The 12473-nt window shown below is 45.6% G+C and overlaps 1 protein-coding gene across 1 annotated transcript in view; it reads left to right on the top strand.

Annotated features, from left to right (window-relative positions):
- Positions 1 to 2413: 2413 nt before the first annotated feature.
- The window catches only part of ABLIM3 (actin binding LIM protein family member 3), a 422843-nt gene continuing 412783 nt past the window's right edge, over positions 2414 to 12473 (top strand). Inside the window, exon 1 of the mRNA XM_069244632.1 lies at positions 2414 to 3085. Coding sequence (XP_069100733.1) covers positions 3073 to 3085 — 13 coding nt within the window. The 5' untranslated portion in view covers positions 2414 to 3072. The remainder of the gene's footprint in view (positions 3086 to 12473) is intronic.

Here is a 12473-nt window from a genome sequence, read left to right as displayed (position 1 = left end):
ATAGGTTACCTTGATACCTATGCTCACTCTACATATTTCACCATATGATTTGGTCTATACTCTGTACACACTGAAAAACCATTGTCCGGTGCAGCTCAGTTGTTGGCTCTTGGTACCTTGGGTTCTTGAAGAACCTACAAACCATATATACCCACAACAACCAAAAGGGTCTAGCTAACGTGATAGAACATCGCTTTTGTAAATCGGCTTCTGTAACAAAAAGTTACACATTAAAACATTGTCACAAATGGCTGTTTTTTTCCTACTCATTTTCAATATTTCTTTATTTCAACACTTAGGGCCAGATTTCTGCTGGCCTTGCGCCATTCCAACGCCACATTAGCATCATGTTTTTTACGCTATTGAGGCATTGGAGAGGGAAAAACGCTGTGCCATATTTACAAAGTGGCACAATGCTTGCCTTGTGCCACTTTGTCACCCCTTGCTCCATTTTATACCTGCGTCAGGCATAATGTATTCTAGAGGGAGTGTTCTTGCGCTGGGGGGTGTAAAAATAGCATAAAGGAATCTAAGAGATTCCTTTGTGCGATTTTTATTGGTATTTTTTAATGCCTGCTAAGTGCAGGCATTAAAAAGAGGCTCCCGTAGATTACAATGAGCCTTTGGGGGCTCTGCAGGATTAGCGTGATTATTTTTTATGCTAATCCTGCAAAGCACAGCACTAGCGTAAAACATTATGACGCTAATCACCCTAACTACTGCCATGGTTGAACGTATTTTAAATACGCTTCTACCCTGGTGGCATTAGGGGGCGCTAAGGGGCGCAGGAAAAGTGTTGCTGCACTAGCTGCAGTGCAACTTTTCATAAATCTACCCCTTAGTGTCTTTGGGAAAACCTTTAGGAATCTACACATGACTCCTTCTGAGTTTGGAACTACATCCACTTTTCAGAAACATATAGCTTTCCTGGATCACGCATGAGTTTCAAACTGGTTTCTATCACTAACTCGAAGTAGGTTGAACACACATAAAATAGAAAAAATGGGCTACCTCTTTGAAAATGAAAAAAGCGGCGCTAAAACAATTGTGTTTTAATTCAGCTCTGCATGTTCCTGAAAGCTGGGAAGATGGTGACTTTTAGCACAGCAAACCATGCTGTTTTTAGTTTTAAAAAACAGACACTTTTGTAGAGAGCACGTTTTCCTCAATTTTTCTCAAAAACTCAAAATGTTGCTATATTTTGCCTGATTTCTCAATCCCCTCAAGGGGCATCCTTAAGCGCTGGGTACCTTCAGAATCCCCAGGATGTTGGGAAAAAAGGACACAGATTTGGTGTGGGTACCTTAAGTGGACCAAAAGTTGTGAAGGCCTAAGCACGAACTACACCAAATAGCCGAGAAAGGGCTCAGATCAGGGGCGGGGTGGGCCCTTGGCAGCAGTTAGGGATGATTCTTGTCTAAACCACTACTTTTGCATTTGAATTGTAACTGACTATGGTTGAATATAAAAAGGCTCCGTTTCGATATTTGACAAGTCTCTTAAATAAGTATTTTAGAAACGCTATTTTGCTTGTGGAGTTATCAGTGATGTCATCCACTATGTCATTTGTTGTGTCATATTGGACGTACTCAGTGATGACTCAGATAATGCCACTGGTGAAGTGTGATGGGAAGGCATCAGTGAAGCCATATCAAGTTATGAGCAGTGAGGCAGGGCAACTAAAGATGCATACCTTTTTTTTAGGTGACCTTGGAATCGACTAAGCACTATCCAAATAACCAACATAACATAAAATGCCAAATACACACATTAGTCCTCATTACAAGTGGGTTGACGTTTTTTAACCCCTACATAAATTCGTTTACGCAGGAGTTAGAATTATGAGTTGAGTGGTATTTACCACATACAGCGATTACAGTTGTATGAAAGTATTTTAGCAGAAATAACCTGCTAGATTTTAACAGGGGGGAAAATACGATGCTTACAGTACCATTCCCATCTTGATGTAGTAAAAACCAAAATCTGTTTGCACGTTGCCCAGAAACTCGTTATAGGTGTTATTTGTCACACCTGAAAAATAACATATAAACATACATTTGTATAAAGACAACTAAATAAATACAATTACGCTTACAACATACCCCAGGGTATCAGTATTTATCTAGTGAGATAAAATGAACCTGGATTCCAACAAACTCGGAAACATAGCCAAACAGGAATACAGACAGATATTTCCGCCCACAAGTGACAATAACACAATACGAGTGAAGGGTCCGTGATGCTGAACTCTTCCAGCAGGTGGCAGCAGCCACTGTCATCTCTGCTCTGCTTCCCAGCACCAGAGTTAAGCCAATCGCGCTCTCCTTCACGAAAGGCTTCACACCTTCATCTCCATATTTCTGCTAAATCCCCTCACTCTTGGGCTGCTGAATGACAGTCCTTTGGGTGCAGGTGGCGCTCAGTCAATCAAGGTGCCTGAGGAGAAAAATAACAGTCATAGAAAGCTGGACGGAGGAGTGGAGCAGCAGCGCTTGCCGCTCACTGAGTAGCTCATCATCTCAGCTCTTCCCGTAGTGCACTCCCCCTGTCCGCCCACACCCCGTCCCCCGTGGCCACGCCCCCCTGTCAGCGAGGCCTGCCGGCGGCACGGTGCTCTGTCAGATCCTGCTCAGCTCCTCCGGTGCACATCGCTCTCAGCCACAGTGGAGGAGCAGGTGGCCGACGCTGCGCATTGTGGGCCGTTGCTGTGGCACCAGGCATCTTTCACCACCGCTCTCTGGTCACCAGCACTCGTGCTTCTGAGGACTGTACCTCTTCGGATATTTCCGCTCTGTCCTGAGTTGGTGGCATGTAGCGGGTAGAAGCCTCTGCGATGAATAGCGCTGTTTCCAAACGCGCTCTTGATTTGAACACTCGCTTTGACTAAGGTTTGATCCTTGAAGTGGAAATATAGCAAAAAACGCTGTGCACCTCTCGGGGATGCGCTGGGATTGGACGGAGATCGCGGGGAACAGTCGGTTCTGACAGCGGAGCAGAGAAACCAGGCGCGACCGGTGCTTGAGGGACGCCGCGGTCCCTGAGTGGATGTGAGGGCTTCCAGGCGCATCCAATATGAGCACAAGCAGTAAGTGCACGTCCCTACGGGTGCTGTCAGGTGGGAGAAGGTGGCGGGGAAGGGTCGGCATCCCTGTACACGAGTAAAGCCGAGCCCGGGAATTTTTGCTCAATAATTGGTTGTAGAAAGCATCTCAAAGAGAGTGAAATATTACAGCTGGGTCGGTCTCAGAAGTATTTAGATTTGGGAGAGGAGAGTGCTTTTCTGGGTGGGTGACCATGTGTGGCTGGATATGAGTTTGTAAGTAATGGTGTCTCTTTGGATGACAAGTGTACTCGCAGGTGTTTGCGTGGGTTTGGGTGGGTTGTGTATTGGAAAGCATATGTGTTAATGGACAGGTCCGTGTGAAAGGTGAGCGCGTGTGCATTTGGAGATGGATTATCGTGTATCTGTGGATGAATATGCACGTGCTCTTATGGGTCGGTTGGTGTTTGTGGTTGGTTACATGGGTGCAGGGAGTGGGTGTGTATTACAAGATGAATATGTATTTGTAGGTTGGTAAAAGCTGGTTATGGTGTATTGGTGGGCGGTTACTTATTTGTGGGTAGGTGTGTATTTGTGTGGGAGGATACATAATAATGAATGTATTTAATGTATTGAAGAATGTGCTTGGGTAAATTATTGTATACGACTGTGTAAGAGTGTATATTTACTGGTAGGTGAGTGTATATTATTAGCTGAAAGTGCATTTGTCAATCAATCAATCAATCACAATATTTATAAAGCGCGCTATGTACCCGTCAGGGTTTCGAGGCGCTGAGGGGAGGGGGGGGGGCGTGGTGCGCTGCTGTTTAGCGGTCGAAGAGCCAGGTCTTGAGGAGCCTTCTGAATGCGAGGAGGTCCTGGGTCTGGCGTAGAGGTGTGGGGAGATAGTTCCAGGTCTTGGCGGCGAGGAAGGAGAAGGATCTGCCGCCGGAGGTCTTGCGCTGGATTCGGGGTACGATGGCGAGGGCGAGGTTGGCGGATCGGAGTTGACGTGTTGGAGTGTAGAAGTTAAGTCTGGTGTTGAGGTAGGAGGGTCCGGTGTTGTGAAGCGCCTTGTGAGCGTGGGTGAGGAGTTTGAAGGTGATCCTCTTGTCTACCGGGAGCCAGTGGAGTTCCTTCAGGTGAGGGGAGATGTGACATCGGCGGGGTATGTCGAGAATCAGTCGGGCGGAGGCATTTTGGATACGTTGGAGTCGTTTGATGTCTTTGGTTGGGATGCCTGTGTAGAGTGCGTTGCCGTAGTCAAGTCTGCTGCTGACGAGGGCCTGGGTCACCGTCTTTCTGGTTTCTGTTGGAATCCACTTGAAGATTCTGCGGAGCATTCGAAGGGTGTTGAAACAGGAGGAGGAGACGGCGCTGACCTGTTTGGACATGGTGAGGGCGGAGTCCAGGATGAAGCCGAGGTTTCTTGCGTGGTTGGCAGGGGTGGGCGGGGGTCGGAGGGCCACCATGAGTCGTTCCAGGCCGAGGGAGTGCGCCCGAGGATGAGGACTTCCGTCTTGTCGGAGTTGAGTTTCAGGCGACTGTTGTTCATCCAATCGGCGATGGCTTTTAGACCCTCGTGGAGGTTTGTTCAGGCGGTGAGCGGGTCTTTGGTCAGGGAGAGGACGAGCTGGGTGTCGTCGGCGTAGGAGATGATGCTGAGATGATGTTGGCGGGCCAGTTTAGCGAGGGGGGCCATGTGTGTGAGTGTGTTAGGCAGAGTATGGCTTAGTAAATGTGTTTTTAATTGTGGACATGTACTTGTGAGCGAGTGCGGGTTGTTAAGGGTGCAGTATGAGAGGGAGCTCATGTCTGTTGCAGGACGAAAGTGGTGCCTTTACGGTTGCGAGGGTGCATGGGCCAGAGTGAGATGCTTCCCCGGCTGTGTTGCATTTGTGTATGTCTTTGTGGGCGAGGAATGGATGTTTGGGGGTTGGTTGTCCGGTGTGCGTTCCCTGGGATGAGTAGAAGTGTGGGCGTGCGCGGGTACGTATAGTGGCTTTGTTCGGTGCAGGTGTTGCGTGTTGATATAATGAGTGAGGGTGGTTGTGAGTGGATTTATGGTAGGCTGATACTTTTATTTGGGTGTACATTTGCAGCACAATAGGCTAGGACACCAGCCCTCCCCTGTCTGCTTCCTCACCGTTGTTTATTTTCGTGTGACGTGATTGGTGCGCTCGCGTTCCCCGACGCTCGTGCACACGGTCCCCGCGCTGGCTCCAGAGGCCGGCCCGGCGGCTGGGCATTGTCTATAGACCCGCTCTCCGGCTCACCTCTCGCTCTCTATGACTCTGGCATGCTATAGATCATGTCTGTCAGCATTCCCTGGATGTCAGTCATCGCTCTCGCGTGTTTCCATTCGCCTGTCTCTTCTCACCTCTCTGTAAACACGCACGGACGTTTCCGCCCCTCTCTCATCTACCCGCCTCACCGACCCACCTTCCCTCACCCCCATCCTATCTAGTCTTTGTCTTTTATCGCTATTTGCCTCCCTCCGCAGGATTTTCCACCCGCTGCTGTGTACATCCTTCATTGTATATTCCCTTTCTTCCATTCTCCACCTTATCTCCCTATCTCTCGTGACAAGCCTGCTGCCGAGACGTGGGTTTCTTTCTTCTTGTGTGTATTACACCCGTGACACGCCCAGGGTCTGCCACCTACCCCTACGGGGCGCCGCTGCAGCAGGGAGCCCTTGCCTTTAACCCAGCCAAATACTGGGGCCCCGCGCCTTTGGGCCAAACCATACCCTTTTCTGAAACTGTTACTGTGGACACCTGGGATACCATAGAATAGAGCAAATATTGTCATATCGGTATACTTAGATCAATGACCGGTCAGTGTGCTCTATTCACAGCCAAGTCAGTCAAATACTTAATTTGAAGCGTATCTATATACTCCACTCAGAGGGATTTACTCCTGTAGTGGCGCACTGTGAGTGTCTGAATGAGACCCACGTCCGTATACTTCATTCAGAGCCCTCTCTGCATACTTCATTCAGCTCTGACTGCCTATTACAATGAATGCTCCCCTTGTGTGCTTTAAGGGGATCCTTATCTGGGCACGCCCATCGCCATAAGCCAATCATACCGAAGACTATTTATTCAGTCCTATTCATGTCTATATATTTCAGACACATCCCTATCTTTGTATAGCCGTCATAAGACCTTGCAGTATAATTCAGTAATAGGCCGGACTAACATACATCATTCCTACACCTGTGTGGTATACATCACTCAAAGGCCCATCTCCTGTACTTCAAGCATAGTCCTGTCTGAAAAACTCCAGTCATCACCCTGTCTAGTACACGCCAATCATCACCCTGTCTCTTGTACTTCAATCACGCCCTGTCTGATACATCAATCATCACCCTGTCTGATACACATCAACTGAAGCCCTGTCTTTGTGCTTCAATCACAGCCAAATCAAGGAACATCATTTAAGGCCATGCCTGTACACTCCACTGGAAGCGCTATTCTTTAATCATGGTCGACTCTAGGGGCTTGAATTAGAAGCTCGTCTGCAGACTTAAGCGAGATCGCTCCCTGTATATGTCAACCGCAGCTCTGTCTGTGTGCCTAAGGGATAAGGGGGGTTATTCTAACTTTGGAGGAGGTGTTAATCCGTCCCAAAAGTGACGGAAAAGTGACGGATTTACCACCAGCCGTATTACGAGTCCATTATATCCTATGGAACTCGTAATACGGCTGGTGGTATATCCGTCACTTTACCGTCACTTTTGGGACGGATTAACACTCCTCCAAAGTTAGAATAACCCCCAAGGTCTTTTGGGTAATTCAAACAGGACCCCGCTTCTTTGCTCCAATCACACCAAAGTCTGTGTATTCATCCACCGTTCTGAGTACATATCTCAGTCGCAGCCATGTCTTCATACAGGAAGCCCTCTTTCAATATTAGCCCAGTCCAATATACTTGGTCTGCCTCAGTCATAGGCCTGAACGTATTACAATCATAGGCCTGTCAGATAGGTTTTGATGACAGTTCTATCAGATGAGGTGTAACTTTTTCATCGTCCATTCGCTCTACATTGCAATTTCAGCCTTTTCTAGTATGTGTCAAGCATCACCCTGTCTAATGTGGTACACACTTCTGTCACGGACCTTTCTATACATTGTAAACCTACTCTGGCTGGCAATCTTTAGTCATTGCTCTGTCTGGTATATTTCAATCTAAGCCATGGCTGTGATGTTTATTTTATAGCTCCTTCTAAATGAACTGCAATCATAGCTCCTTCTAGTGTGCCTGGTAAATCTCAGTCCTGGGCCTTGATGCTGTACTTCAGTCATTGCACTCTCGGATTAGTGATGCTTCAATCATAGCCATCCAGCCTACCATATAATAAGTATACGCTGTCAGGCATGCTTCAGGTGTAGCCCTTCTTGCCTTGTCATACATTTGTCACCTCCCTTCTCTGTACATTGAACCACAGCCCTGCCCAGGACACTTCACTCTTAGCCTTTTTGTATTGTCATCAGAAGTCTGCCTGACAAACGTCAGTCACAGCCTTCTCTGGTATAGTTCAGTCACTTCCCTCACTGTATATTGTAATCATAGCCTTGGCTGGTAAACTTCAGTCTAACGGCCTGTCCGTGTTGTGGTTATAGCCATGATTTAATAAAGTTCGATTACAGCCCTGTCTCTGTGTTGTGGTCCTTTTCTTGTCTGCTAAAGTGCAATCGCAGCCCTGTCTGTGTGTTGTGGTTATAGCCTGTCTGGTGAACTTCAGTCATAGCCCTCTCGGTGTTTCGTGGTTCTCTGTCTGGTAAAGTGCAGTCAGTTCCCTGGCGGTGTGTTTTGGTTATAGCACTGTTTTGGTAAAGGTCGATCATAGCCTTGTCCGGTAAAGGTAAAACGTGTCTCTTCCTGGTAATGGTCAGTCATTGAAGTGTCCGTGTGTCGTGGTCACAGGCTGTCTGGTGAGGTGCAGTCACAGGCCTGTCTGTGTGCTGTGGTGATTGCCCTGCCTGGCAGAGTTCAATCATAGCCCTGTCTCTGCGCTTTGCAATCACAGCCCTCCTAGGTATCTTTCAATCCTTGCCTCCCTGATTAACAACCCTTCAATCATAGCCCCGTCTGTATAGTGGGCCTGCCCTGGCGTGGCAGGTGAGAATCGTATTCCTGTTTACATGTTCACACCATACCTTGTAAAGTATTGTTCCATCAGAGCCCTGCTGCCTAGTTAAACTCTCCAGGCATTTATACATTGCAGTCACAGCCGTGCCTAATGCATTTCAGATATATCTCTTTCTTAATATTTCAGTCATATCTCTATCTGGCATGTTTCAGTCAAGGCCCCCTCTGATGAGGCATATTTCAATAATATCCGAGCTTCCGGTTGTGCTCATAGCCCTTTCTAGTAAACGTCACTCATAGCCTCGTCTGGGGCACTTTTATAATATGTAGACGCTTGAGTTGTGACATCTCTAGACGCATGTAATAAGAAAATGATGTAGCTGCTCGACTGTAATAACTTATTGCAGTTCAGTTGTCACTTCGTAATGCCTGCTGCCAGAGCCAGCTGCCAAGGTGAAAGCAGGTCACAGAGCATTATTACAGATGTAGTTTAAACGACATAAACGAGAACTGGCTTTTTGTTCTTGTGATCCATGTTTTAAAGCGAGCAGTGCTCTTCAGAAAGGAGAGATTTGTTGCAACATTTTTATTTTTTGCACACTATGGGGGTTATTCTAACTTTGGAGGAGTGTTAATCCGTCCCAAAAGTGACGGTAAAGTGACGGATATACCACCAGCCGTATTACGAGTTCCATAGGATATAATGGACTCGTAATACGGCTGGTGGTAAATCCGTCACTTTTCCGTCACTTTTGGGACGGATTAACACCTCCTCCAAAGTTAGAATAACCCCCTATGTCTAGCAAAGAATCTCTCTACATATCAGTATTCATTATAAGCTACATATTTTTTAATCTGGACTTACACTAAACTAATTCTAATACGTTTTTAAAATAAATCACTGACTGATATTGGTATGTTTAATTCCACATTATTAAGGTATATTTGTATCCTTCATGTCTGCAACTACCCTGTCTCTTTCATATGAAATGGCAAGATACCAATGATTTAAGCAGTTTGCAGAAAGGGTGATAGTGGGACTTTGTATTATAAGCAATAAAATACTTTCTACCATATGTTAAAATGATATTGCGAGTCGCCTTGGAATTCAATTACTTTATAAAGAAACTCAACCTTTTGGCCTTGTTACTTTGTATGGTCACAGAACCCTTCAGTTACTTACGCTATGGTTATACCAATAGAGGGTAGTTTATCACACATATCCTAGCCCTGTCTGTATACTCTGGTCATATACTTGTTTGATAAATGTCAGTCATAGGCCTGCCTATGTCAATTCCAATCAAAGTCCTCTGACCTCAGTCACAGTCCTGTCTGTTTATTGTGGTCTTAGCCTTACCTGTTCACTTCAGTTGTAGCCTGTCTACCCCTGTCTGGTAGTTAGACCACAGCTCAGCCTGCCTCGCTATACTTCTACCATCATCCACTCCCTATGCATTGCAATCGCAGCCCTCTCTGGTGTACTTCATAGCCCTGTCTGTATATTGCACTCATATCGGCTCAGTGAACTTCAGTTACAACCCAGTTTGTATATGACAGTCAGAGCCCTGTTGTTGATCTTCAGTCATAGACCTATCTGTACGTTACAATCAGAGCCGTGCTACAATCAGAGCCCTGTCTGAATAGTACAACGAGAGCCCTGCCTCGTGAACTTCAGTCATAATCATAGCCATGTATGTATGTATTTTACAATCAGAGCCCTGCGTGGTGAACTCCAGTCAGAGCCCTGCTTGGATTTTAGACTCAGAGCCCTGCCTAATGAACTTCACTCATAGCCCTGTCTGTATATCACAACCAAAGCTCTGCTTGGTGAACTTCAATTATTGCCCTGTCTGTATGTTACAAACAGAGCCCTGACTGGTTAACTTAAATCATAACCCTGTATATATCTTACAATCAGAGCCCTAACTGGTTAACTTAAATCATAAAAATCATAACCCTGTATGTATCTTACAATCAGAGCCCTGACTGGTTAACTTAAATCACAACCCTGTATGTAACTTACAATCAGAACCCTGACTGGTTAACTTAAATCATAACCCTGTATGTATATTACAATCAGGGCCCCGGCTGGTTAAGTTAAATCATAGCCCTGTCTGTATATTACAAACAGAGCCCTGACTGGTAACTTAAATCATAACCCTGAATGTATCTGGTAATAAGAGCCCTGGCTGGTTATCTTAAATCATAACCCTGTATGTATCTTACAATAAGAGCCCCGGCTGGTTATCTTAAATCACAACCCTGTATGTATATTACAAACAGAGCCCTGACTGGTTAACTTAAATCATAACCCTGTATGTTTCTTACAATCAGAGCCCTGACTGGTTAACTTAAATCATAAAAATCATAACCCTGTATGTATCTTACAATCAGAGCTCTGACTGGTTAACTTAAATCACAACCCTGTATGTAACTTACAATCAGAGCCCTGACTGGTTAACTTAAATCATAACCCTGTATGTATATTACAAACAGAGCCCTGACTGGTAACTTAAATCATAACCCTGAATGTATCTTATAATAAGAGCCCTGGCTGGTTATCTTAAATCATAACCCTGTATGTATCTTACAATAAGAGCCCCGGCTGGTTATCTTAAATCACAACCCTGTATGTATATTACAAACAGAGCCCTGAATGGTTAACTTAAATCATAGCCCTGTATGTATATTGCAATCCGAGCCCTGCTTGATGAACTCCAGTCAAAGACTTGTCCGCTAGATTTACAAGTGCAATGTGTTGGCTTCATGTGGTCTAACACTAGGTTGAATGAACAGTGCACTGTGTGCACCGCCAAATGGTCGCCAAATGGTCGCCCTCGGAGTTTCCCTGAATGGATACTGTGCAGTGTCAGCTGGACTTACGCTGGTTTTTACTAATGACTCTGTTTAGTGTGTTTTGCCAGGCGGTCTCACACCTGCTTTGCCCATTCATGGATATGTGCTCTGTTTCTATTTAAAGACATTAATGTATTTCTTTAAGGACTAGTGACAACCCCAATCTTAGCGGTCTAGAAAAGGTGAGATACTGATTTGTCCAAGGCCACACTGTGTATCAAACGGCATAAACTGGAAGTGATCTTTTGACCCAATAACGTTTGTGGTGAACAACATAAGCATGCCCTTTCACCACTTTGCGGGGTGTGTGAAAAAATCCCGGTTTTGAAATGCAGCACGAATAATAAATGGCTTGATTTATCATTTTGGCGACAATGATTTGTCCTCCTTTTGTGACACAGCCTGACTCCACACGTTGCCTCTCACATCCCTTCATAGGCGCAAGCAGGTTTGATCATAAGTTTTCTTGGCGATACACAACACCTCTACAAGTGAAATGGAAAGTATTGCGGGGTCCAGAAAGGCTAGGTTGTCTTCCAGTTCAGGGTTAGGCTGTCTTGGTCCATTAAAAAGGTAATATCATGCAAACTGGTCACCGTAGATCAGAGGTCTTCAAACTGGGGGGTGTGCCACCCTAGGAGGGGCTCACTGATCCCAGGGGGGGGACCAGGCTCTGGCCAAAAGAAGCATCATACAGAGAACAGGGCTTTGTTTTAAGCATGCTATTGCACTTTTAAAAAGGTAACAGTACCTAACTGCAATGTTTAAATAGTTCTAGACATATTTAAACATTGTCATCTTTATAAAATAATTGTGAAAAATTCTGAGGGGATGCCCAATAATTTTTATTTTTCAACCGCGGCGTCTCAGCATTAAAAAGTTTGGAGACCACTGCCGTAGGTGCTGACGGGTATTGGATCCACAGTTAAGAGGAATAATCCTTCACTCTGAAGTGAGCAGACTGCAATGGTACCCACATGGAGGCCGTCAGCATCAAGTGCTCACTATAGCCCACTCCAGTCGTTCTTGATCTGACAAAATATCTCTTGTGCACACGTGTTCTGATGTAGCTGATCATTACTGCAAAACCAATGGGCATCACATTGCAATCATTTCCATCATACCAAAAAAATGGTAACGGAAAAGGGCTGGCTCCTATCTGTCTCTGTCCACTGCACTAAATTTAGATCGAGAGGCCATTAGTCATCAAACTTTGGGGCAGCTATTGTACCACAAACATCTGTAAAGGCTGCCACTGGCCAAGGCCTGCACCAAGTTTAGGTCAACTATTCACTCCACCTACATGATGGACAGTCCAATGGAGGGCTTTTGCAGTTTATGACCACCAAGGGTGTTACTGAGGAGCACAGCACTTAATTTGTAAATAAAAACGTGCCAGTGCCCAAAGCCCTCCTTTTAAACATGCAGCTTCTGCAATTAAATGTGCAAACATGGAATACTGAGGCAGCGTAATCCTGAGGCC

This window comes from Pleurodeles waltl, chromosome 7, assembly GCF_031143425.1.
Source record: "Pleurodeles waltl isolate 20211129_DDA chromosome 7, aPleWal1.hap1.20221129, whole genome shotgun sequence".
NCBI classification, from domain to species: domain Eukaryota; kingdom Metazoa; phylum Chordata; class Amphibia; order Caudata; family Salamandridae; genus Pleurodeles; species Pleurodeles waltl.
Note: the sequence above shows the minus strand (reverse complement) of the source record. Positions and strands in the feature narration are given on the sequence as shown.